The following is a 23,331-nucleotide window of genomic DNA, read 5'->3' on the forward strand; positions in this document are numbered from 1 at the left end:
GGATCAAGCTAATACTGAGAACTTTGAACAGCTATTCTATTTCTTTTTTTTTTCCATAAAATAATCACACAAGATTCAAATTTTTAAACCTTAAGTGAAAGACAATAGTGACAAATAAACTTGAGGACATGACTGGGAAAAAAGGATTTTTTATTTCATGAGTCAACAGGCAAAGTTGTTCTCAGATTGCGAGTGGTATCCAACCCAGCCCCCAAACTGTAAACACGGGCTATGGTCAATTCATAAACAACAGTGTAACCTCGTTGCTTGTCATTATTATTTTGCTAAAGGAAAAAGAAAAGAAAAACACAAAAATGGGGAATTATTAATTGTCTCTTTGGTTCTGATAAAATTCTCTATTATCATGAAATATGATTCCCTACTTTTAAGCCAATAAGTAACATATAACAAAGCAAAACTGTTCTACAACACTTTTAAGTATTAGCTGTGAAAACAGTTGGGAAAAAAACAAAACAAGCCAGGCAATACAAACAGGGCAACAGATGAATATTAAATAACAAATGCTGGCCACATGGAACACGGAAATTCATCAACATTAGGCTGAGTTTACTTGCATAACTTGAGCAATGCAATTAACTGTCACATCCCTCTGCAATATAAATAAGTTAAAGCGCATGAGTGTGTCTGGTAATAAAACATCCCTTTAATTAATCAGCAGTTGTTACCCTTCTGATCCTACCTATTGAGGTTACAAAGGTGTTGGTTGCTGAGGTGTGTTCGCCCTGATCTAATCTTTTCCGTAATTAAACTCCCAAATATAAAACATAAAAAAATAAAATGGCTTGTGTTCAAACGACTGCAATTAAGTCACTGTTCTTTTTTTAAAAACAGATTTTCTATTTTCATTTACTTTACTGCCCAAATGTCTTTGTTACAATACCAATCGCTGTTGATGAAACATTTCCCTTTTCTGCTAAGGGTTTCCATGATGTGAGATGAACATTTGCCTCCTGGAACCCATTGTGTGGGACTGCACAGCCGAAGATGTTCAAGATCTTTCAATATTAAGCATGTTTTCCTGAATTGGAATCAGCGCGATTGACGAATAAGTAATCTGAAATATTAACTAATTTGCCTATATTTCGTGGATGAGGTCACATACACCTGGACTTTAATTAATAATAATACCCTCATCAATCTAAAAAAGGGAAAACGTGACTGATCTGTCTCAACTACTTTGGGATTTACAAGTCTGAACTTGAGAACCCCCTATTCCTCTCACAGCAGAAAACCCCTTAGCAGATGGAGGTGAGGCTGGGGGAGGGAGCCAATGAGAATGGAACTATGCTGCGTTCATGTCAAGGCCTTCTCTCTTCACTTCCTGTCCATTAGTGTTAGAACTCTGCCAGAAAGGGGTGGGCTAGGGCTCGACAAGCAGAGATGCGATTTGATGGCTTGAAGGCCAAACATCCCTGGAAAGGAGAAAAAAAGGGACACATTTATGTGTGAAATTGATCCACTAACTGGGACACTGATCCATTGTATTCATTAAGGGTGTGCACTGAATAATGAAAAGACCTAAAAAAGAAGTTCCCAATGATAAGGCCAATAGAGCCGGAATTAGGCCCCTCTAACCACAAACACAGCACCCAATTTAAAGATGCATTCTGCAATTCTAATCCAAAACACTTTTTGTCAATTTCAAGAAATTGCTCCTTGAGGCCTTCTAGCTTTTCTATGTGCCTTCAAAAAAGACTAAATGTGAAACAAAGTGATTGGACAGATCCATACACTTCCAACTGATCAAAACAAAAGGGAGGGGTGCATTTTTGTATTGGCTGTTGATGAGCTCAAATATCAAGAACCTTTTGCCAGTATCAGAGGTTGTGCCTTTAAACCTTGTTTGTCATTCAGTCTATATGTGGATATGTTATCTGGTAAGGATGTGAACACACACTAAACAAACAAGAAGATCAAACTCATCTCATGGTCTATACGACAATTCAACGTGACGTCACAACAACAAATAACTTACTTCCGGGTGGCTAACGTCGCCCCTGCCCATAGTAAACCTTAGCAAACCAACAGGATTTTCCATGTAATTTAACCAAGCTATTAACACGTTTAATCATAATTGTGAATATGATAACAACACGTTTTATGAGTATGATCTTGTGAACTGAAAAAAGAGACGTTTCCGATGTCGTTGCTGTTGATATTTGTTAGCGAGTAACGGTTTATTGTATCAAACTCGTAGTGATCGCTACAATATCCAACTTAACGATGAACAATTTTCAGGACTGTTTGTAGCTTTCCAGCTATCTGTCTGGACACAAGAATGTTTCCATACAGATATTAATAAAGTACCTATCTATCTATCTATCTATCTTATTGACAGTATTGAAAACTTTGTCATTGTATTGTAGATGAGCAGTTTTGAGGGTTTGTGCTCTCTTAACAGATGTGGTTGGACTGGAGTTAGCTAACTCAGGTCCCTGGTGTTGTGATTGGGCAAAATCAGTGTGGTCAGCATCAGGGTTTGACCGACCTGCATTATAAAAAAAGATTAAGTAACCGTATCATAGCCAAGCCAGATCACGCCACTGTGTGTGGTTTGTTTATTTACAACAACGGGACTAGCATTCTCACATAAGCAAGCTTGCACGATATGCTACCCAACGTTATGCTACCGTTATGCTACCCAACAGCAACCCAACAAAAACGTTTTATAAATGACCTGTGAGAAAATGTCTTCCGCAAATCCGGTCATGAGTGGTTGGTTGCCAGCCTGTCCACAATTTGGTACCGTTAGATGCAACGAGACCGCCCGGTAAACGTACTAAGGCTGGATCTGTGCTAGCGTTATCCACCCGTCTTAGTCTCTGTATCCAGATGTTCTGTTGGGTCGATTTAGATTTTACCGTGGGAAAACGGAAAAAGCCTAAACCTAATCCTTTACATTCCTTGGTACATCTGGTATTACAACCCCAAACACAACACGTTTTCGGGATGATGTTAATCGATTCGTAAATTAACTACTATTGTACTGTCCTCGTTGAGGTGTGATAACTTCAACTAGACAGCGAGCTAAACTCTCTTATATTCATAAAGATGAAGAATGTCTTGTATTCTTGTTTGCAGATTTATTCTTCAAATTGTACTGAATCCACAACAATAAATTCAAGTGATCAAAGGGTGAAAGAGTAAACTAGAACACAAAAAGCTAAATGTTGCAATTAGCCAAGTCACCTAGTTCCATGAAGTAAAGAAAGCACATGTTAAGCTAACTGTTAACATTTCCTAATAGCATCCACGTTTTAACATTGCCTTTTTTAGCATTATAACTACGTTTTTAAACAATGAAATGAACTTAGTTATAACAAGATACAGCGATGCCTCTGCTGGGGAATCAACCTGTAAGAAGGAATCTCTACTGTGTAATGACTGTCAGCCTGCCGTTTCTACATTAATCTGAACAATTTTACCTGCCTACTTCCTGCACGGCTCAAAATTACAACGTCAAAATCAAAGTCTGGACAATTCAAATTAAATGCCTGGAGGCAGAACAACTATAAACTACTATGCTATGCTACCAACTGTTGACAGGATGACAGTTAGCCACCCGGAAGTACCTTGGCAACCTTTGTTTACAAACATTCTGATTAGGTCTATTCACAAGTCACAGAGGCAGAGGATGGAACACTGTGATGTCACAGAGGTATTTACGATATTCTTGTAAATCAAAGCTATGACCACAAACTAGAGAAAGTTTTCACAACCTTTAACATTCGTATTATGTTAAAAGTGCTATATGCAAGTCTGGCTAGCTGTTAGCTAGCGAGCTAAATTATTTCATACTCCACACTCCAAGCAAATTGGGGGCAGTGTATCACTAGGTTTGTCCACTCCGACCTCTTCTCTATATAAATAGTTTGACCAAGATGGCAGAGGCTAAAGGCTACATGTAGCATGAAAACATTTATACGATTGAAAGATATCTGGGCGGCCATTAGCATCTCCATCAACACTGATTGATATTGATGTTACATTAACTTAGTTAAGGCACACAGACTCCTGTAGGTAATAATTTAAGCACTCAAACTTTTGAGCTAGCTGATTTGTTTCTAACTACAAGACAGCCAAGCTTACTTGCTGTTTTTGCTACAATGACCTTGAGGCCGTACCAACACTAGCTGGATAGCATGCTAACTTTAGGACATACCTCAACAACACAGTGCATAAGCATTTTTGACTGGGCCAAAACTGTTATGTCTCCACATTCTGACATTTGTAGTTAATTTTGAATGATTTAAACTAAGTAGTAACCTTTCTTTTGAGAAGGCTGTGGAGAGCTGTGGCTTTGCATGTATAAAGTCTATGGGCAATGGACACCTGAGGTGAATAACTTTGTGATGCCCCATGTGAGTCATTCTGTCTTGCACTTACGAGAAGCAGGTCGTTCTCCTCCATGCCAAGGCTGGGAAGGACTTGGGTGCCAGGTCGCGACATGCAAGTTGGACTCCAGGCAAGGGAATAGCGGATCGGGCTTTCCTTGGGCCAGTCTTCTTCATTAGGCAAACCAATCAACCTATGGCAGAGGAAAAACTATGACGCCAGGGTCCTGCTGATTTAAGGGATCAATGTTGGATTATAGTATGATAGTACTGGCCCCATTATAGTTCAGCGTTGCATGTTTACTCATGGTTTGATCTACCCTGCACTGTTCAATTTCAGCTGGAACAAAGCTGACAAAAAGTTTAGTTTCTAAATACTGCAAGACTGTAAATTACTCACTCAAAGATCTTCTGCAATTGCTGAGCCTCAGTAAACCCTCGGAACAAAGGCCTGTGGGAAAGAGGAGAACAATTACCGTTATTTCCCGATTATTAACCGCGGTTTATACGTAGATTTTGTAAAATTGACTGAATTGATTTTCGCCTGGAAGTTTGTAATGCGCACAGTATCTCTGCCAGGTAGAATGGGTCTCTCCCTCTTTCACATACAAATCCCATTAAAAACAGGAAAGAACAAATTGTCATTCACACTCTGTGAAGTCCTTCCTCCCCCTTGTCCTTCTCGAACACATTGGTTACCAGGGGATCTATTATTGATTTGACTTAAAAAAATGAGCGTCTGTTCCAACACAACACCACAACACTAAATTAACCCTTATTAAATGCATGGTTTTCACTGAGAGTGGGAATGAGGTAGCGTGCCTGCGTACGTGTGAGGAGAGGGTGTAGCATTTCTGCTTGAAATCCCCATCCCATACAACTTTGAAATGGCTAGTAGTGCTCGCACCACAACTACATGGCACTTAGTTTTACGTGACAGTATGTTGTAACATTGAATAAACTGCGCTTAACACACGGGTGCGGTCAATACATGGGGTTTATTTTATAAAATCACATAAAATACTGTAGTGCGGTTTATCTACAGTGCTGTTTATAGTTGGGTTAACATGGTAAAGGTCTGGCATGAAAGCTACTCCAATGGGTACATAAACTCAATTCCATTGCAGTATGCTACTGTTATCCACAAAGGGAAAGTAACACTATCTCACTGTTAATTCAGGCATGTAGTGTAGAGTGTGACATGGTTATGAACTCTTAAAATATTAATTTGTTATTAAAATATTTTTTTTAAGTTTGAAATTAAACATGGAAGATATCAAGACGACTCGCATCTTGTGTGGTGCTCTGTGGTACCCAACACAACACAGTGTAACACTGCTTCACCTCCGCGTCCCTGTCACTACCTCTCCAAACTGCTCATCCACACCACCTGACAAGCATCCCGTTCAGGTTGCGATTTTCCCTACCTCGAGAGGAAGAGTTCTGCAAAGATGCAGCCAGCACTCCAAACATCCACTGAGGACATGTAGCCTGAGTGGAGCAGAACTTCTGGAGCCCGGTACCACAGAGTCACCACCTGAACCACACACACACACACACACACACACACACACACACACACATATATAGAAAAGCAAACACAATCAAAGACACACACACACACACACATATAGAAAAGCAAGGTCATTCAGACCTATAAGGGTTTAAAGTAAACCAGAAAACACACTGGAAGCAGAAACCGAGTGTAAGTGATGAATTTCTATGTTTATACTTCATTCAGGTTGGAGTGTGAATGTTGGACATGAAATGTGAAGAGATCTGTTTCTAATGTGTTAAGATGGTCAGTTCGCCTCAAGGACGTCTCTGCTCTACTCTACTGGAGTATTTGTTTTAAGCGCTAGACATTCTTGTATAGAGTGTAAACAGAATTCAGCCAATAGAAATGCAGTATAAGTCATGTTACAAGTGTAAAGAACACATAGAGGGTAGAGGTATTTCCATACAGCTTTCTGCCTGTCTGCGATTCATCCTGTCAAGCACCTTTGGCCATCTGTGGAGACACTTACACACGGGGTGAGGGCAATGTGATAGGTGTAGATTCTTGCCAAGCCAAAATCAGCAATCTTCACCTCCCCATGACTGCTGACCAAGATGTTGTCAGGCTTCAGATCTCGATGCACCAACATATTAGAGTGTAAGAAGTCCAGGCCCTTCAGCAGCTGTCGCATCACATCCTATGTAGACAGGAAAAAAGTTGAAAGGAAATAGGTTCATACTGCCACCTACTGGTCATTACCATCAATTACATCTGGTTTCTGAAGTTTTTGACAGCTGATTTCTATTGGCAAAATATTATCAGTCCTATTAAGTAGATTCAGAGTAATACAAAAAACAGGAACCTGGTGAAGGCCTGAAGTACTTTCTCCTCCAAAAGTCTTACCTTAATTTTTTCCCGGCTCAATCCGTTTTCAGCACAGTTCATATATGTTGTTAGATCTTGATCAATATACTCAAACACAAGTGTCAAGTCCAATGACTGGTTCCTAACACATGCTGACACATCCAGAAGCCTGATTCAAATAAACAAATCAATATATCGATTGAATATTTAATGCATCAATTTTTTACAATTTACTAACATTTAACGTTTATGATACATTAATTACTTGATACATTTCCACTCACTCACTTTACAATGTTTGGGTGGTTAAAATATTCGATTTTGCGCAACAGCGCCACTTCCCGAATCATGAAGGCGGGGATTCCCGTTTCAGGATCTCCGGGTAGATTCAGCTTTTTCACCGCAACAAGACGCTGTTTTTCGCCGATCTCCCTTGCTTTGAAGACTTTACCGTAGGCGCCCTCGCCTATCTCTGCCAGGTATTCGTAATCTGAACGACCACATCTGCCGTCGTCCATTCTTGGTAAATACAACCAGACAAAAAGACATTCTGGTCAAAAATAAGTTAGCATTCCGATTAAGACCTAATGTCAAGGTCGTAGACTATCAATTTAGATAGGTGTAAGGTTAGCAAAGCTGGGCAACTGTAAATACATAACTAGCACGACCGCTAAGTCACTCAAAAATATCTTAAATATTCTGAATAAATTCCGGGTGACATGTAATTTTTACCACCCATGAATAAGGTGACGTTATAGAGAAAGACACCTGAACAGAAATAATAATATATATTAACCTTATTCACCAATTTAAAATATAAATTTGTTGGCTAAATTTAGCATATGATAGCTGTAAAGGCTGATAAAAAATAACTGATAATTTGAAAATTATCCATCAAACCTTGAACATGTAAATTAGCTAAAGTTAGTTTTGGGGAGCTAACGCTGAATAACATCACACAGACATGGAAATTCTCAACCTTGGTATTGAAAGCCTTTTGATATTGATTACAATTTATTTGCTAAGCTAAATAGATGGTTTCATTTAGTATATAGCAATGTGCCTTTTACTTGCTAGCTAAGTAAGTTAGTTAACCCGAAGTTACCTTAATAGTCGACGTTAATGTTACACTAGAACAAGACTCGCCTGAAATAGCGATTAATATTATTAATATCTATTAATATAATTTGAAAAATAATAATTTCGCTAAAATTGCAATAACTGGCATGTGAAATGTAAGGCTGACTATCACTTCTTACCTCCTGGTCCAAGTGAATTCTTGAGAAAGGAAGATAGTGGGTCTGTTAAAGTCGATTATGGGAAAAGTAATGCAACAAATTCAGCGTTCTAAGCTCTTGAGCTAATCAAAACCCACCAAATCATTTTTCCCGCACCTGCGTCATCAGACATGCACCCCACTCATGCAGACAGGTTCCCATGGTCCACTAGAACGAATGACTAGAACCATCTTTTCCCCACAGATCCCGCGTTCTTTTTCTTGCTTATACGTCTGTTAGGCTACCTGGCATTGCCGTGATCTGTCACCTCAGAAATCGTTTTCGATGATTCTGTTTTACATGGACAGCATTTCTCTGCTCAGTACATAGCATTGGTAGCATATTTGCAGTGTGTTGATGCACTCTCAAGATGCTCGAAACCTTGCTTAAAATTGCTCTTGCGCATGTTCTTATATAACCTTTGTGGGCCTAGAATTTTGCCTTTATTTACCTTGGCATTCAAACATGTAGAGCTTTAAGTCTTAAAGGGAAGCATATTAGATTGATCACATTAGATATATCTGTATGATTCAGAGGTAGAGTATCTATGGTACATTTCTCCATAGTCAGACTTATGGTTTGCTTCTGTGGTTGAGGCTTTTAGTCATTTTTACTGTCTAAAACAACTCTTTTCCCGTCAGTTTAGGCATGGTTCTCCCTCATGAGGCAAAAAAAACCCAACACATTTATATATGACGGCATCACATGGCCTAGCCTACTCTATGTGTAGCAGAGCAGTAATGTGCATTGTGTGATGTGCAGGTATCAGGAGTCCTAGTAAAACAGGCATGTAGTAGTATGAAAGTTGAGGTGATATGGTAACACCAGTTATGATCAAAGAAAATAATTTGTCAAAAATACTTTAGATAAACTAATTCAAGGTGAGCTGGAGAAACTCATGTCTGTACAATTAAGGGAAAATACATAGTTTGTAAGAATCGCTAAGCCACACAGCTACATTTTCCTAGTTGATAAGCACTGAAAAGACCACCTCCTTTCACCACAAATTTGTGGTATCTTAAACTTGTAACACTTAAATGTGTCTTTTGATCCGTAAACTAAATGATATGACTGTACTGTTGAAACACATCAATGCTGGTGTTAATATGGACAGAATTAACATTGGTATAAAAATCCTAGTTTGATGGGTTAAAAAAGGGATGAATCATCCTGAGCCTTGCAAGGATAATTCTGCTGCAGATTAAAACGTTTGGGACTTCTCTACTTCATGACATGGGAGGCCCTCCTCCCTCAGCCCGTCTGTGAGGGTGAGTCTAGTTTCCGTCTGCTCATTGAGACTCATCATTCACAGAAGTTTACGCCCTCCTTCTCAGCCACTTGCCCACTAGATAGCATTTCTGAAAATGATACAGTTAGGCTCAGAGCAGGGGGTACAGTTACACTTTAAACAATAAAAGCCTTCTGCCGTATGAAACAGTGCATTTTCCACCAAGGAACAAATAGATTACTTGCACTAGCACAGTAAAAAAAAAAAAAAACACTAGGTATCTACAATGTAGTCCAACACATAAATGGACGAAAAATGATTGAAAATGAACACATTGACATGCTCATTTATTATGTTTGTAGCGAAGGAAACATAAAAAAAGACAAGGCAAGATATAAAAAACAAACCAGACAGTAAATTACAGCAAAAGTCATCCCTTAAGGAAAAAACGGTTAGCATACAAAGATGACGTTTTTCCATTGTTAGCTGCTGATCGTGACTCATCATTCAGAGGAGGAAAAAGTTGCCCACTATTTAGCATGATGTAGTGGGTGGAGTTAGGCTCAGAGCTGGAAGTGAAGTTATGCTTTCATTGGCTTGAATCAGCAGTCTGATTTCAAAAACATGCTCATTGCAGTTTTCTTGAATGGAGAGGGGAGGTGCATCCCAGCAGCACTCTTTTCATTGTTGATGTTGGTTAGTTATTATGTGTTCTTCGTGAAATCATTATACAGTTACTGCATTAGTTAAGTGTTGCTAGAACAGCTTGTTTGAGCTTTTTTTTTCTTGCATGGCAGTCAGTTATTGTTCCTTCTTGGTGTTGATGAGTTTCATTTTCTTGGCCAGGCCGATGGCATCCAGGTGGAGGTTTCGTTTGAGGAGGACTGAGCCGCAGGTAAGGGCTCCAGCCAAACCACCAGCAAAGCCACACAGAAACACATCCTGACCTGGATGACAAACACAGACAGAATATAGGTTAACTATATAACAATCATAGAATCATTTTTGTGCCATGTTCCTTGGCAATTGACTGTTCCAGTTTATTAATCATTACACTACATTGTGCATCCTTTTCATTGGTTCACTGCATGTCTGTGCACTTGCACGCAAACATGCGCACGCACACACGCAAACCCCCAAACCCCACATGGACAAATAGTGGCTTTTCTGGGGGATTTTGCGCAAGGTCTGCCACACTCCTTCCTCCTTTAAGTACAGAACAATAGCGACACTCGTTTTCATTTCAACATAATGAGGCAGCAGAGCAACCATGCCCTTCGTACTCACCTGTGAGGTACAGGTTCTTCAGTGGGGTCTGTGGTCGGATAGTGGCGTTGACTTCAGGGCTAAAGCGTGCAATGCCATGGTCTGCGCCATATATCTCTCCCTTAGGAGCCCCAATGTAGTACTGGTTAGTTATGGGGGTGCCAGCATCCACATACTCAATCTACAGAGAGAGAATCAGACACGTTAAGAAAATAGAGAACAACTGATCATTCAGATGAAATTAATAGAAATGGAGGAGGCAGGCCATGAGGAGGGGTCAGGAACTGAGGACCCTCGACTGCTGCTGATTGGACAGAAATAGCTGGCAGAGATGTGGTTGGGGTTCAGGTGCACTTACCCGATCCTTAATGTTTGGGTAGATCTGGCAGACCACATTCAACGCTGTCTGGATGAGAGCATCCTTCAGCTCCTTATAATCGGGACCCCGGTTGGTTACCTTGTCATCCTTCCACTCTTCAAACCACTCATATTTGGCAAAGCTCACCAGACTCAGTGTGGACTTCCCTGTATTGTACATGTGAAATACCACTGTCTTATCCCTCTTGAAGTTGTGACACATCTATTACTGACCCCAATAATACATCTTTCATAGTGGTGTTCCAAATTGTAATAACATACACACAGCCTTTTACAAATTGAAGTTTTGTTCATAGCTAATTCTCTCCATAATTACCTGGACTTCTCTCCTCCCAGGTGGGGTCTTTGGCTGAAGGGGAGGCCACAAAGAGCAGTGGTATGTCCTTGACAGATTCCTCCCTCTCACCCTCCAGGTATTTTGTCACCCTAAGGACAAGTGCATCATAACCACACTGAGCATTACAGTAACTACAGGCCGTCTAAATAACTAGAAAAGACTGGCCTGGTTTGTCAGATGTAAAAACACAGTTACTGTATTGTGTCTTACTACTTTGAGAAGAAAAAAGCTGGGGTGACTGACTTCCTCAATGTAAGTGTTACATCTTGAATCATCTATGTTTATCCTTCTCTCAAGGGTCATAGTGTATAGGAGGTTTGTTCATACATTAGAGCAGGGGCCCAGGTATATTTATAAAAATAAAAAAAGTCAATGGTGAACTGATCAACATAGGCTCATGTTGCGGACCCCCTGCAATGCCGTCGCGGACCACCTGGGGGCCACGGACCCCTGGTTGAAAACCCCTGCATTAGAGTACATATAGAGCATAAACTATGGCGTTTAATTACTCTCAAAATCCACGCATGTACAAACACCAGAGGTGTAAAGTAACAAATTACTTTTACTCACGTTACTGTAATTGAGTAGTTTTTTTGTGTACTTTGTAATTTTTAAGTAGTTTTTGAAATCGGTAATTTTACTTTTACTTAAGTAGATTTTGACTGAAGTATTGTACTTCGCTACATTGGAAATTACATCAGTTACTGAGTAAAAAAAAAAAAACATAGTTCAAGGCGGGAATCGCGCACCACAATTCTCACTGCAGTGGTGGATGCTGCATAGAGTGGATGATGGAGTCGATGCAAGGCCCCAGTACGGTGCCGAGTCACGAGAGATAGATATGGAGGAAGATGATAGTGCGGACTACCAACAAGCTGCGGACCACCAACAAGCTGAAGCACCGAACTTTCCGCCAGTTGAAATTAAAGAAGATGAAAACCCGTGGCCACATCTCAGCAAGCAGTTTGCCTTCCAACGTAAAAGAGGCAACAGCTATATGCTGTGTAAACTGTGCCTAATCCGCCAGTCAGAACTTTCTGCTTAAAAACATTCATCTTCAAATCTGCGCAAGCATGTGTTGGTAAGTACAGTATTTGTCCCTTTCCATTAGTAGTTCAGACAGCGTTTTTGTCATTTAGTTAGCTTTGCTCCATTAAGCAAAATATGCGTTTCATGGCACTAGTAGGTAGTAGCCTAATTTTGGCTAGCACTTGCAACCGCCCTGAGTATGCTAACGTCGACAGCGGTCATCCAATAGACTAATAATAATTCCATTCCTGTCTTCCATTCGTTTCAGGTCATAGCATTATTATGTTCAGTCTCTCATATTGTGTTAAAAACTGCAGATCAGTCATCAGCAATGAAATACACCACATAAACTGATATTAGGCTAATCATTTGGCTGCCTCCCATGCCTTGAAACAGAACAATGTGAACGCGCACACCATCGTTTTCAGACAGTTGGACAAGTCAATGTGTATGTCGTTATCTGCAATTTATCACGATGTTTAGTCAGATATTGATAACGATAAGTGGTGGCTTTGCAACGTGCACGTCTTTCATGTTCATGCTCAGGGGTCTCGGTTAGCAAGAATTGAGGATTATGAATTGTGATGCATGTAGAAATAGAAAATAATGCTATAATTCTGTATACTGTAGGTCTGTCATCTCAAGTAGCTATTTATAGCTATTTCTGTGTTATGATGCACTCTTGATGGCAGCTCAATACTTAATTGTCAGAAATGTTGTTTGTCATTCTACAGGTCTAGTCTATGTCAGACAACACCTTGACCGGATGTTGGAGGCTGGAGCAAGTTGGACAACATTCATCAGATGAAGATGATTTATTTTCCTCAATGAAGTCCAGAAGGTCAGAAGGTACAGGGGAGTTAGAAGGGTACCTAGCCTGTGTCTCAGTCAATATGGATCTGCTGAACGCCTTTCAGAATATCAAAAAACTGTCCCTGAAACTCAATACTGGCCTACCTGCCTCGGCCGCCTGCGAGCGACTCTTCAGCTGTGCTGGATTGCTGTTCAATGCAAAGCTAGCCCAGATGAACTCTACTCATCTTGAAAATCAGTTGCTGCTCAAACTCAACAAGAAGTTTGTAGACTAATGCTCTAAAGGTGGACACAAGTAAAGTAACCAAAGTTTACAGTGGGGCAGCGGTATTTAAACTTTTTATTTTAGCTGTCATGTGGTTCATGTCTTGACACGTCCTCCCAAAAGTTCTTAAATGTTGTGTTGACATGTTTAATGTTTGACATGTTTAATGTCATTGCACTTATATTTCTAAAGATTCTCCTTTAATAAAAAATAACTAGTTTTTGTATTGGATTTATGACCCCTTGTCCTTTTTTGCACTATATAGGAGCGGCCCCCATCAAGTTGTTGAAAGTAACTAAGTAACTTTTACTTAAAGTACATTTTAAATTAACTACTTTTTACTTTTACTTGAGTAGATTTTTATATGGGTAATTTTACTTGTACTTAAGTAAAATTTCATCAAAGTAATTGTACTTTTACTTGAGTACAACATTTCAGTACTTTTTACACCTCTGACAAACACCACATCATTTGAGCACGATTGATTGGTCACTTTCAATACCCAGTCTCGGGCATGTGCCCAGATAGCAAGATGACATTGATATAATGTTGATTTTCCATCTGAATCATATTTTTGGTTGAGATTGAAATCTCAATGCTAAACAGATGTTGAATGACAATGGGCAATTGGGTGGTATTTGATACAGAGGTGGTGCTCTCATGACTGGATTAATCTAGTCGATTTTATGTTACAAGTATATCACAGATACCTTTACTAGAAACCGTTCCAAAATACAACTCACGCTTTCCTGCTTAACTATGTGTTTTGCACATCACAGGGATTAAAGTATTCCGGCACCGTGCCGGATTTCCGGCGTGCGGTGTTTGGCTGCGAAAAAAATTCTTATATATAAAAAAAAAAAAAAAAAAAACACGTCTCGATATCATCACCATCACTTTCGAGTTTATGAGTTTGTCTGCCAATGAAATGAAAGGAGCACAACTCTCCCGCTCTCAAAATAACATTATTAGCCAATCAGAAGTAGATTGGGGCGGGTCTTGGGGAAATGTGCTTCAAACACCGACTTTTCTCTATCGCTCTGCCTAGCGTAGATGCCCGAGTAGAGAGACACCACACCAAAGGAGAGTAGGATGGAAAGTAAGTTCATGAAAATAAATGGCGCTGGGCATGGATAGAAGAGATGGGAAGGGAAGGACAGTAAGCCTTTTGGTAGCTGGTGTAAGAAGTTAAGAGAAGCAGGTGCTTGCTTCTGCACTTTGTGCTCGGGAAAGCTAATATAGCCTATGCAACTAGCTAGCTCTCCAACACACAACGCCTTTACCGGGAGCAACATCCACAGCTGATGTACCGGCATCAATAACTGACCGTGTGTGTGATGTGTGTTTGACTAAACTGTCAATATCCAATCAGCATGCCGTTATTTTAACACACACGGCATAACACCAGAGTTTAAAAGACGTATTTCGGAAAAGCTAAAAAAAAACGGCATGTTTTCCTTAAATGTCGACGAAGCCACCAACAAGTACATGGACAAAGTCCTGTTTTGTATTTATTTCCCAACATTAAAGTTACCAGTTCTTGTAACATTTTAATGTTTTGTTTGTTATTTATTTTATTGATATATTTTCTATTAATTTTCTAGTATTACATTTACGATTATTTCTTTTGAACAAAGTAATCATGGAAATGTTGCAATATAAAACTACATTATTATCTACAGTTCACTGTTGCACTTTAACAGTTTAAAAAGTAAATCGCTGTTCTTTTTCATATATCCTCAATTAAATGGTTGCAAATCAAATCGTCTTCCACTGACATACAATTACAAGGTGACATGTTATAAGGGTAAGTCATCTTGTAACCTTTCAAGGACAAAGCTTAGCAGCAAAACTTGATATCAAAAGAAATCGTAAATGCCACATGTGTTAGTACCATATTGTAGTGAGGTGGAGGACTATTACTGACCTTTCTTGGGATTGCAGTTTCAAAAGTCTCACCATAATCTGCAATCATTCATTTCTAAATGTTTGTTTGTTTGGTTTTTTTACCCTGCGAATGTGTCCATGCCACGGGAAGACCCCCCCCCCCTCCCACACACAAAAAAAAGTTCAGGCTCAGGATTTTTTTTTGCTTTAAACCCTGACATCAGCAATATTTGACTGTAAAACCTTAGGCTAGCAGAGGCTAGCCTATAAGCTAGTTTACAAATAAGCATCACAACTAAAAGACAGATCAATGAAATGATCATCCAATGGACTTTGTTTTCTTATGTTTATTAACCGGCCTGGACAAATAGGCTAATTAGGTTGCAGTTAGCAAGTTAGCTTAAGTATACTATTTATTTTTAAACTTTTAAGGGTCTAACTTGCATGTTATGTTAAACAAACTCAAAACAATAGAAGGCCTGTGAAGGCCTTGGTTAATGACGTTTCCAATATCAAATGCATCTTCAGATAAAACCTACGCCCTCAAGGCTACTAAACAGTATTCCTCTTCCTCCTACCTTTGACTCAGCATATTGGAATGGGGGCAGACAGTTTCAAATGACTAGTTATGATTTCAACGTTGTTTCAATATTAATACAATATTAATATGAAAGTGATGATAAAACAACATCAAAGTTAGAGATTGAGATTAAATTAAATTAAATTAAATTAAATTAAATTAAATTAAATTAAACATTGACAGCAGAATAACGGTAGTGTCAATGTTTGCAACTAGCTTAGGAGGTACATTACCGCCAACCAACTGGATTGGCTACACTGGAGTTTGGAACAAGAGATTGTGTGTCAGTGATCAAACCAAACAGCCAATCAAAGGTCATGGTTAGTATTCAGAGTGACCAATCAAAGGAGCGGAGACATCAGCCACTGTCTCCGCCTTGAAAGTCTCAACATTAGACCTAATGAGCAAGCGTTGAGCATTGTGTGCGCTTAGGGAGGGTTGAGCTCTTGTCGTCAGCCCTGTGCATGCGAGAAATGCATTTGTGTGCGCAGAGCAGAAATGCTCCCTTGAGAGGATGGTTTTCCCTCGCAGAAAAGGTTCTGTGCTCTTGTATGACGTGGTTTGTATGTGCAGACTGAGACTAATTAAATGCCATAATAAACAGGCTGGACTGTGGGGCTCATGACTATTTTAACCGTAGGCCTGATGTCCATGCGATGTGTTTTTGTAGACATCATGTCCCTGGAGGTTTTTAAGCCCGTCTTCTTTTTGTCAATGCTCCTACCGAGCTCCTGATACTATTTGAAGTCCTTAAGTGCATTATTTAGCTCAGTGACTGAAGGACTAATCAGGACATCAAGATTGACATCCATCCGTTATTGACATCCAGACCTTTATTGGCATCAGGCTTTATATAACTTCAAAGGGAAAAGACCAGAAAGCCACACAACTGAACAGTCATCTCTCTAAGTGTGTCAATCAGGCGTTGTCATTTTTGAAAGTTCAACTAGCCACTAGATTGCAGAGAATTCCAGTTAATTTACTGTAATGTAGATATACTTATATTTGGTTGGAGCCAAGATTGTACTTCTTTTATATTCTCATGTTACTCTCAGTGTCTTGCAGCAATATTAAGGGTTTATGTTATAACACAGACTGATGTCACTCACAGTTCATCCAGGTTGTTTTCAGTAAAGATCCAGTAGTTGTCTGCTTTGAGACCCAGCTCCTCTTTGGTTCCATTGAGACCCAAAAAGATACTCAATCCTCCCTCTCCATTCTTCATCATGCTCAGATGACGCTGGATGTCTGTCTCACAGAGAAAAACTGTGTGTGAGACATGAATGCTTCACTGGGCAGATTAATCACTGTTCAGACAGTTTCAGAACATATCTCCACCTTTACTTCACCAGGAACATCATCATCAACTTACTTGGTTCCAGGACCACTTGTGTAAACAACAACTCCACCAACCACAACCATCACACACGCACACACACACACACACACACACACACATGCACACACTGAGACCTTTGCCATCTTCCTCACCTGGCTTCGCTTGTAGCTCTTTTGGCAGCAACTTCTGATAGGTGTTAAAGATCCCTGCATTTGAGACCACTATGGGAGCAAGGACGTGAACTTCCTCCTTCCCCTTCAGGACACTCACCCCTGTTGCCATGATAACCAAACAGTCAGCTCCACTTTACAAACACCAGTGGATGTTGGTGAAATACAAACAAAAAAATTAAAAATAAGGTTGAAAAAAGACCTTAATAGAATCTTTATACTATACAGCCAATTTGTGAAGTGAAATGGATCTTTAGGCAAACCAAGTCATCTTCATTGTACAAATAACACTTCACCAAGATTAGATATATTACCAATAGCCTCATTGGCTTCATTGAAGAGGATGCGGTTGACCGGAGCTCGAACAAGAACAGCGCCCCCTGCTTTCTCAATGATGGGAATCATGTGGTAGGCAATCTCACTGGCCCCTCCCTTGGGGTACCATGCTCCATGCAGGTAATGGCAAACCAGCAGACTGTGCATGGAGAAGCTGGACTCTTTGGGCATGTTTCCTAAAAAGAAAAAATCCATGCAATTGATTAATACCTTCCACATTATTGTAAAAAATATGATGTACCTAACTACACTGCCTAGTATTGCTTGCAACACCCTTGCTACCTAAGTCCTCTGGGATTTTTTGAACTGTTGCTGTGCCAACTGTAATGTTGCCTTTAGAGTCGGTGTCTCTGTGCACACAGAGAGCTCATTTATATCAAGGTGTGGCAGAATTTACCACGTACCACCTACCATAAGTTCCAAATATGTAACAGAAAACAGCTCTCAGATCCTTGTTCTGCGTTAGGCCGTCGACCACGTCCGTGAGGCTACGCGATGCCATGCGGAAGAAGAAGGAGAGGCGTTTGGCCAGGCCGGTGAACACCAAGAACTGTGCCACGGGGGAGGGGAGCAGTTTCAGCAAAGCGACTGCCCACACACCTCGACCAGCTTTCTAAAGGGAGGCCCAGAGCACAGAGAGGCATGTCAGTAGCCAAAGACAAGCACCTGGATGGACAGGTTTTCTCCAGCAGCTGAAGTGGTAGAACAGGGTAGGAACTTTAAGGTGGGTTAGATTCCCAGGGAGCAGAAAAAAAACTGGTAAGCTGTAACCTATTGTGAATCACTGCGGACGAAAACGTCTGTTAAATAAATAAATGTTGACAAATCACAGAAAGCAATGAAGACTTGTACATGCCATCCTCAGTGGATAATGTAGATGCACCACCCATAGTGGATTATAGCTTTGGCTTTTGCCTAATGGAATACAGGGCTGATGACATAGTTACCATGTATTGTGTAGCTTGGCCTGCCAGTTTGTTTAGAGCAGAGGTCAGACACACTTATCAAAGCTCCCTCTAGAGCCAAACATGAACAAAAAATAAATAAAAAAATCGCTGGGCTGAAGCAATCCAGTGTACTTTTGTCTGTTTTAATAACAATTAATAGTCAATAACTTTATCTATATACAAACAAATACATAACATATGCATAGAAGCAGAAAGTGGTTTTCAAAACCAATTTAAATTGCATAACAATGTTCAGCAATCTCCTAATCAGCTGGATAGACAAGTCCTTCCAAAAGTCCTTCTTTCTAACTTCAGACACATTCACCTTTGACCTGATAAAGACGGCAACACTCGATGCTTGCACAAGGAACAGTCCAGAAACCACATGGCCTTCAGCATATTGAGAAGTGATAATCTGAAGCTACTGCATGGCCTCACCATAAACACCTATCTTAATCAGCACTCCATCTGCATTGTTGTTATCTAGGATGATAAAGTGGATTCATCTTTGGTTTAAATCTCTACCACAAGCTGGAACAACACCCTTTATTTTGCATGTACAAATTGTACAGTGGAATCTGAAACTTGAATTGACTTGACTCAAGACTGAGAGGCACACACTGCACTCCACAAAGAGTCATTCAAACTGACCTACAACGATGGCTTAAATACTTTTCCAACATGTTATCTACTGTTTCTATGGTGACAATAATAGTGCAGGTTGACAAGTCCCCTACTTTCAGCTTAAGCAGTGTACACATGTGGTTCTCTCACCTTAACGAGCCTCATGTATTCATCGATGGCCTTCTCCTCCCCGGGGAAGCACTTCTTTAGCTCCTGGGGGAAGCGGTCCCGTCCTGAGTAGATGGGATAGGTGCGTCTGTTTTCAGGGGGACCGATGACCACCACGTCGAAGGGGTTGTCAAGTGGCTCCCACTGCAGCTGGCCATTGGTGCACTGGTCCAGCATGCAGCGGAAAGGTTTGTGCTCAAGCAGGTCTCCAATATAATGGATGCCTATAGAACACGGAGCAGGATGACACCATGTGATGAAAAGAAGCTGGGAAGGGCAGGGGAAAAAATGTTGAAAAGGAAACTAATATTTCTTACCAACATCGAACTCGAATCCTTTCTCGGTGAAGGTATGACAGCAGCCTCCTGCACGATCATGCTGCTCCAGAACCAAGACCCGTTTGCCAACTTTAGCCAGAAGAACAGCCAGTCCGAGCCCACCAATCCCACTGCCAATAACAATGGCATCAAGATTTTCTGGCACCTTATTGGCCAAAAAACCTTGAGTCGTGCAAACAAAAGTGAGAGTTAGATCAATGGCACAAGTGAGCAGGTATGCGTTTAATAGTTTAGTTAGTTAGATTATCTTGAGAAAAAGATTAGTATTGTAAGCACAAGGCAGGTATTTCCTTCAGACACATCTGAGAAGTGTTTTATCAGACAGTCATATTGGCCGTCTTACGCAACCAGTTAGCCTGTATGATCAGCAAGACATGCTGCAGGGTCACATTCAGTTTAACGTGAGATAAGATCTTTGACGTAATGCACAATCGCATTGAATCGTAAACTTGCACATGTGTCAAAGTGTGCTTCAAAACTACGATACCTATGATACAGGATTGTAGACTAGTTTCCTGCCTAAACCTGAATCTCCACGATAACACCCATTCAATTTACACAGACAGTCCAAGCAATATCATAATATGCAGCGAGGTAAAATACCTGGCACCCAACTAGGCTATGTGATCGCCTAGGCTACCGTGCACGCATTAATGGGTGGTATAACTTAATCCACAAAGCAAAAAGGCGTATGCCAAAATGACATGATTTAAACAAACGGAGAGCTTGTTCTACTCACTCAACAATGACACCAGTTATTTCCCAAAAGACAGAAGTCTCTTTCAGTCGTCCTATGAAAGCCTATATGCTACGTCAACTTCGACACAGTGCCATTTGACCTACCTTGTTTCAAAACTTTGTTTTTCACTTTATGGTCGTTTACCAAAGGTTTCAGCGGTTCTCGAGTATCTTTGTCAAAGGGATTAGGTCCAGGAGTGGTGAAAACATACTTTAACAAAAACACGACCAGTGCCGCGACTACTATTCCGACAGCGATCCACATTGTTACCCCTCAGGACGCTGACAACTCGTATGTAATAGAGTGCACCAACTCCCCATTGTCTGCTGTACGTTTATTGGACAAGAGTTGGTCTTGGGGAAATTGCCAAAGAGGAAATGGCCAATGAGGAAATGTTTTGTTCGTTATGTCGCTAGTCTCTCTGCTAATATTGGTCCATGTGACATTGGAGACTATTTCCTCACAGGTCCCTGCACCACAGCAATAAAACAGTGGCTATGAAATAGTCTTAATAGCTGTCATTAGTATCTGGACTGATTATATTTCAATATGAATATAGACATACAGCATACATTAGCACACGAACAGATCTATATGGCGCCTCTATTTAATCAGAGTAGCTACCTTCATAAATATATGCAACACACAGATATGGACGTATATAGAGAGAGAGCACGCGCACGCACACACTTTATGACCTGTTGCTGGAACTTGTGGAACTCGCTGAGCGTTGAGAAAATGAAATCTATTCATCTAAAACATTTTTTATAAATCGAACCCTTTCTGCCCTTTTTGCCATTACACTGACACTAACTGCTAGAACTTGCTGTGAGCATTATTTTTTTTGCTTTGAAGTTGCTTTACTTCTATTTTTACTTTTAAGTAGCAAAGGTTTATTTTATTTTATTCACTTTGGCATTATACTGAATGTGTTGTAAACTCTTGCAACAAAAGGTAAACCATCTACACAAGAAATATATAAACCAAATTAAAACGTTATCAAACTAATTATACTAACAATAACAATAATCACAATAATAATTATGATAATAACATTTTCTGACTTCCATATAATTCTTCATAAAGACTGATTCTTGGGTGGGGCAATATAATGGAAGAAACCATTTTAAGTCCTTACCTCAGGTAGCTACCCAATGAGCCTCAATATTAGTTTTGTAATATTTCCCTTCCGTTGTCTATCCCATTCCCAGTTCATGCATTATCTAGTTAATCTGTGATCTTGGTATTTATTTTCCATTTGACCAATGGTCAGTAGTGGTGACTCCCAAGATTGTAAATCATTGTGTTCCGGAGACTGGCCAGTCAATCTTTGACTCTTAATTCATGGGTTCCAGCAGAAATCCCAGTTTAAGTTACACCTAAATGAATGGAGGCCTGAACATGTATATCTTTATAGTGCCTCCTACTGGAAACATGGTTCAATTAATTATCAGTGAAGCATTTTTTATCTTCTTTTCCATCTCTGGAAAATCACTTTACAAATATTTACAGCTAATTTGGCAAAGCGGGATACTAGGGAGAGGAAGCAGAAAAATGCATTTCCCTGAAGAGGAAGAAGAACTGATGAACTTCCTTCATTTTCTCTAATCTTTGTGATGGGCGTCAGCTGGAACAAAATACCATTGCTGACTTGCAAGCTTTGCTAGTTTCATATAACCCTCAGAAGCTTGCTTAAAATCAGTTTCCCTTTTTAAATACAGCAATTACTTTATTCATTTTGGAGACATATTATTTTTAGTCTCAACCCCAATTGATTTCTATTGGAAAAATGGCGATTTTATGTTTTCATAGCTGTAGAAGTGCAAGGTCATGCTACGTTGACAAAGCAATTTCAAAATTCTTTAAAAAGACACACATTAAAGAGATTTTGAAATTTCCAATGAAGTGTTGTCAATTTGCCATACAGCTGCTAGACCTGTTCGCAATCTCTAGCATCACCTGAACCACGAGGTCATAGGCACTCAAACACCCGTATACTCTCATCCAAGAAGACACATTCCGAACCTACACTAGCAACACAGGCCAGACCGCTTTGTATGTGAGCATTTGAGATTTTCCACTCATGTATTCATCAGTATACATTTTCCCACAAAACATTTAACATATGTGGAAAAGGCACCACTCTCTAATGTGACATTCAATGGTCTGTTCTACTCTTAAGTACAGGGAGTCCCGTTAGGGAAAACAAACAAAAAAACATTTGGGTCTGTATGGACACAAATGTATGTCAACAGTAACAGTTATGTGTCATTTTGACTCATGTCATGTAGAAGAGGGACATTTTTCCTGACATGCATCCTAGGCCTTCACGCCTTACTACACTGACTTAATAACATTTAGCATTAGTGGGGATGAACTCCGGGTACGGCCTTGTGTCCAAGTTTATTATTATCTTTAACCTGTTAATTAAATTCTCTTCACAATTTATAGCAGGAAATGAGTAGGCCAACCCAGTATCTTAACTGCGGTCTTTCACCCGTTCTCCTTCCAGTTAGGTGACAGAATTCTAGGAAATATGGCAAGACAAACATAGTGAGACTTTTTTTTCATAGAATGTAGTTTCAAAATTATATAATTTAGGTAGATCAATACCATGAAAAGATATTGGTTGATAATAAAACTTATGGTTCCTCATTTATTTAAGCAAGAGGTTTTTTTTTTATAGTAGTATCAAGCTCACTGATGTATAAGTACCGTAGCAGGATCTGTGTATTTCACAGCGTGTGTGTGATCTATCTGAGGGCAATATATAAAATAAAGAAAGTAAGGTTTAAAGTGTCAACATTTGAAAGTAGCAGCTTGAGGTTTGTAAGGTTTATATAAAAAAGGAAATGGTCTTAAGGGATGAAAAAAAGATTCATATGAAAAGCCC

At 39.9% G+C, this 23,331-nt stretch overlaps 2 protein-coding genes across 3 annotated transcripts; both read right to left on the reverse strand.

The window, feature by feature from the left end:
• Positions 1-133: 133 nt before the first annotated feature.
• Positions 134-9,391, reverse strand: cdk21 (cyclin-dependent kinase 21). Of its 2 annotated transcripts, XM_042708096.1 has the most exons (8): positions 7,977-9,391; positions 7,006-7,236; positions 6,757-6,886; positions 6,383-6,550; positions 5,783-5,892; positions 4,756-4,806; positions 4,408-4,549; positions 134-1,433 (listed from the first exon to the last, which is right to left on the reverse strand). In XM_042708096.1, exons 2-8 carry the CDS (start codon positions 7,233-7,235, stop codon positions 1,356-1,358), a joined length of 909 nt encoding a protein of 302 aa, XP_042564030.1. In that variant the 5' UTR covers position 7,236; positions 7,977-9,391; the 3' UTR covers positions 134-1,355. The 2 variants fall into 2 exon arrangements, with proteins under 2 accessions (XP_042564030.1, XP_031427350.2); XM_031571490.2 differs by lacking the exon at positions 7,977-9,391 and having other exon boundaries at positions 7,006-7,446.
• Positions 9,392-9,538: 147 nt separating this feature from the next.
• On the reverse strand, positions 9,539-20,750 carry retsat.2 (retinol saturase, tandem duplicate 2). Its single transcript, XM_012825873.3, has 11 exons — positions 20,543-20,750; positions 19,679-19,861; positions 19,344-19,585; positions 18,034-18,235; positions 17,601-17,798; positions 17,269-17,388; positions 16,887-17,025; positions 11,183-11,292; positions 10,847-11,013; positions 10,510-10,669; positions 9,539-10,169 (listed from the first exon to the last, which is right to left on the reverse strand). Exons 1-11 carry the CDS (start codon positions 20,700-20,702, stop codon positions 10,024-10,026), a joined length of 1,827 nt encoding a protein of 608 aa, XP_012681327.1. The 5' UTR covers positions 20,703-20,750; the 3' UTR covers positions 9,539-10,023.
• Between the last annotated feature and the right edge of the window lie 2,581 nt (positions 20,751-23,331).

The sequence above is a fragment of the Clupea harengus genome, chromosome 1 (genome assembly GCF_900700415.2).
Source record: "Clupea harengus chromosome 1, Ch_v2.0.2, whole genome shotgun sequence".
NCBI classification, from domain to species: domain Eukaryota; kingdom Metazoa; phylum Chordata; class Actinopteri; order Clupeiformes; family Clupeidae; genus Clupea; species Clupea harengus.

What these genes read in the sequence shown, in the direction of transcription:
- cdk21 (XM_042708096.1), bottom strand. Translation starts at nt 7,235, where the DNA reads ATGGACGACGGCAGATGTGGTCGTTCAGATTACGAATACCTGGCAGAG. An exon ending in GCAGAACTCTTCCTCTCGAG is followed by an intron (nt 4,807 to 5,782) that starts GTAGGGAAAATC and finishes TCTTTCCCACAG; the next exon opens with GCCTTTGTTCCGAGGGTTTA. An exon ending in AGGAGAACGACCTGCTTCTC is followed by an intron (nt 1,434 to 4,407) that starts GTAAGTGCAAGA and finishes TCTCCTTTCCAG; the next exon opens with GGATGTTTGGCCTTCAAGCC.
- retsat.2 (XM_012825873.3), bottom strand. Translation starts at nt 20,702, where the DNA reads ATGTGGATCGCTGTCGGAATAGTAGTCGCGGCACTGGTCGTGTTTTTG. An exon ending in AAACAAAGTTTTGAAACAAG is followed by an intron (nt 19,862 to 20,542) that starts GTAGGTCAAATG and finishes GCACGACTCAAG; the next exon opens with GTTTTTTGGCCAATAAGGTG. An exon ending in TTACATATTTGGAACTTATG is followed by an intron (nt 17,799 to 18,033) that starts GTAGGTGGTACG and finishes TTTTCTTTTTAG; the next exon opens with GAAACATGCCCAAAGAGTCC.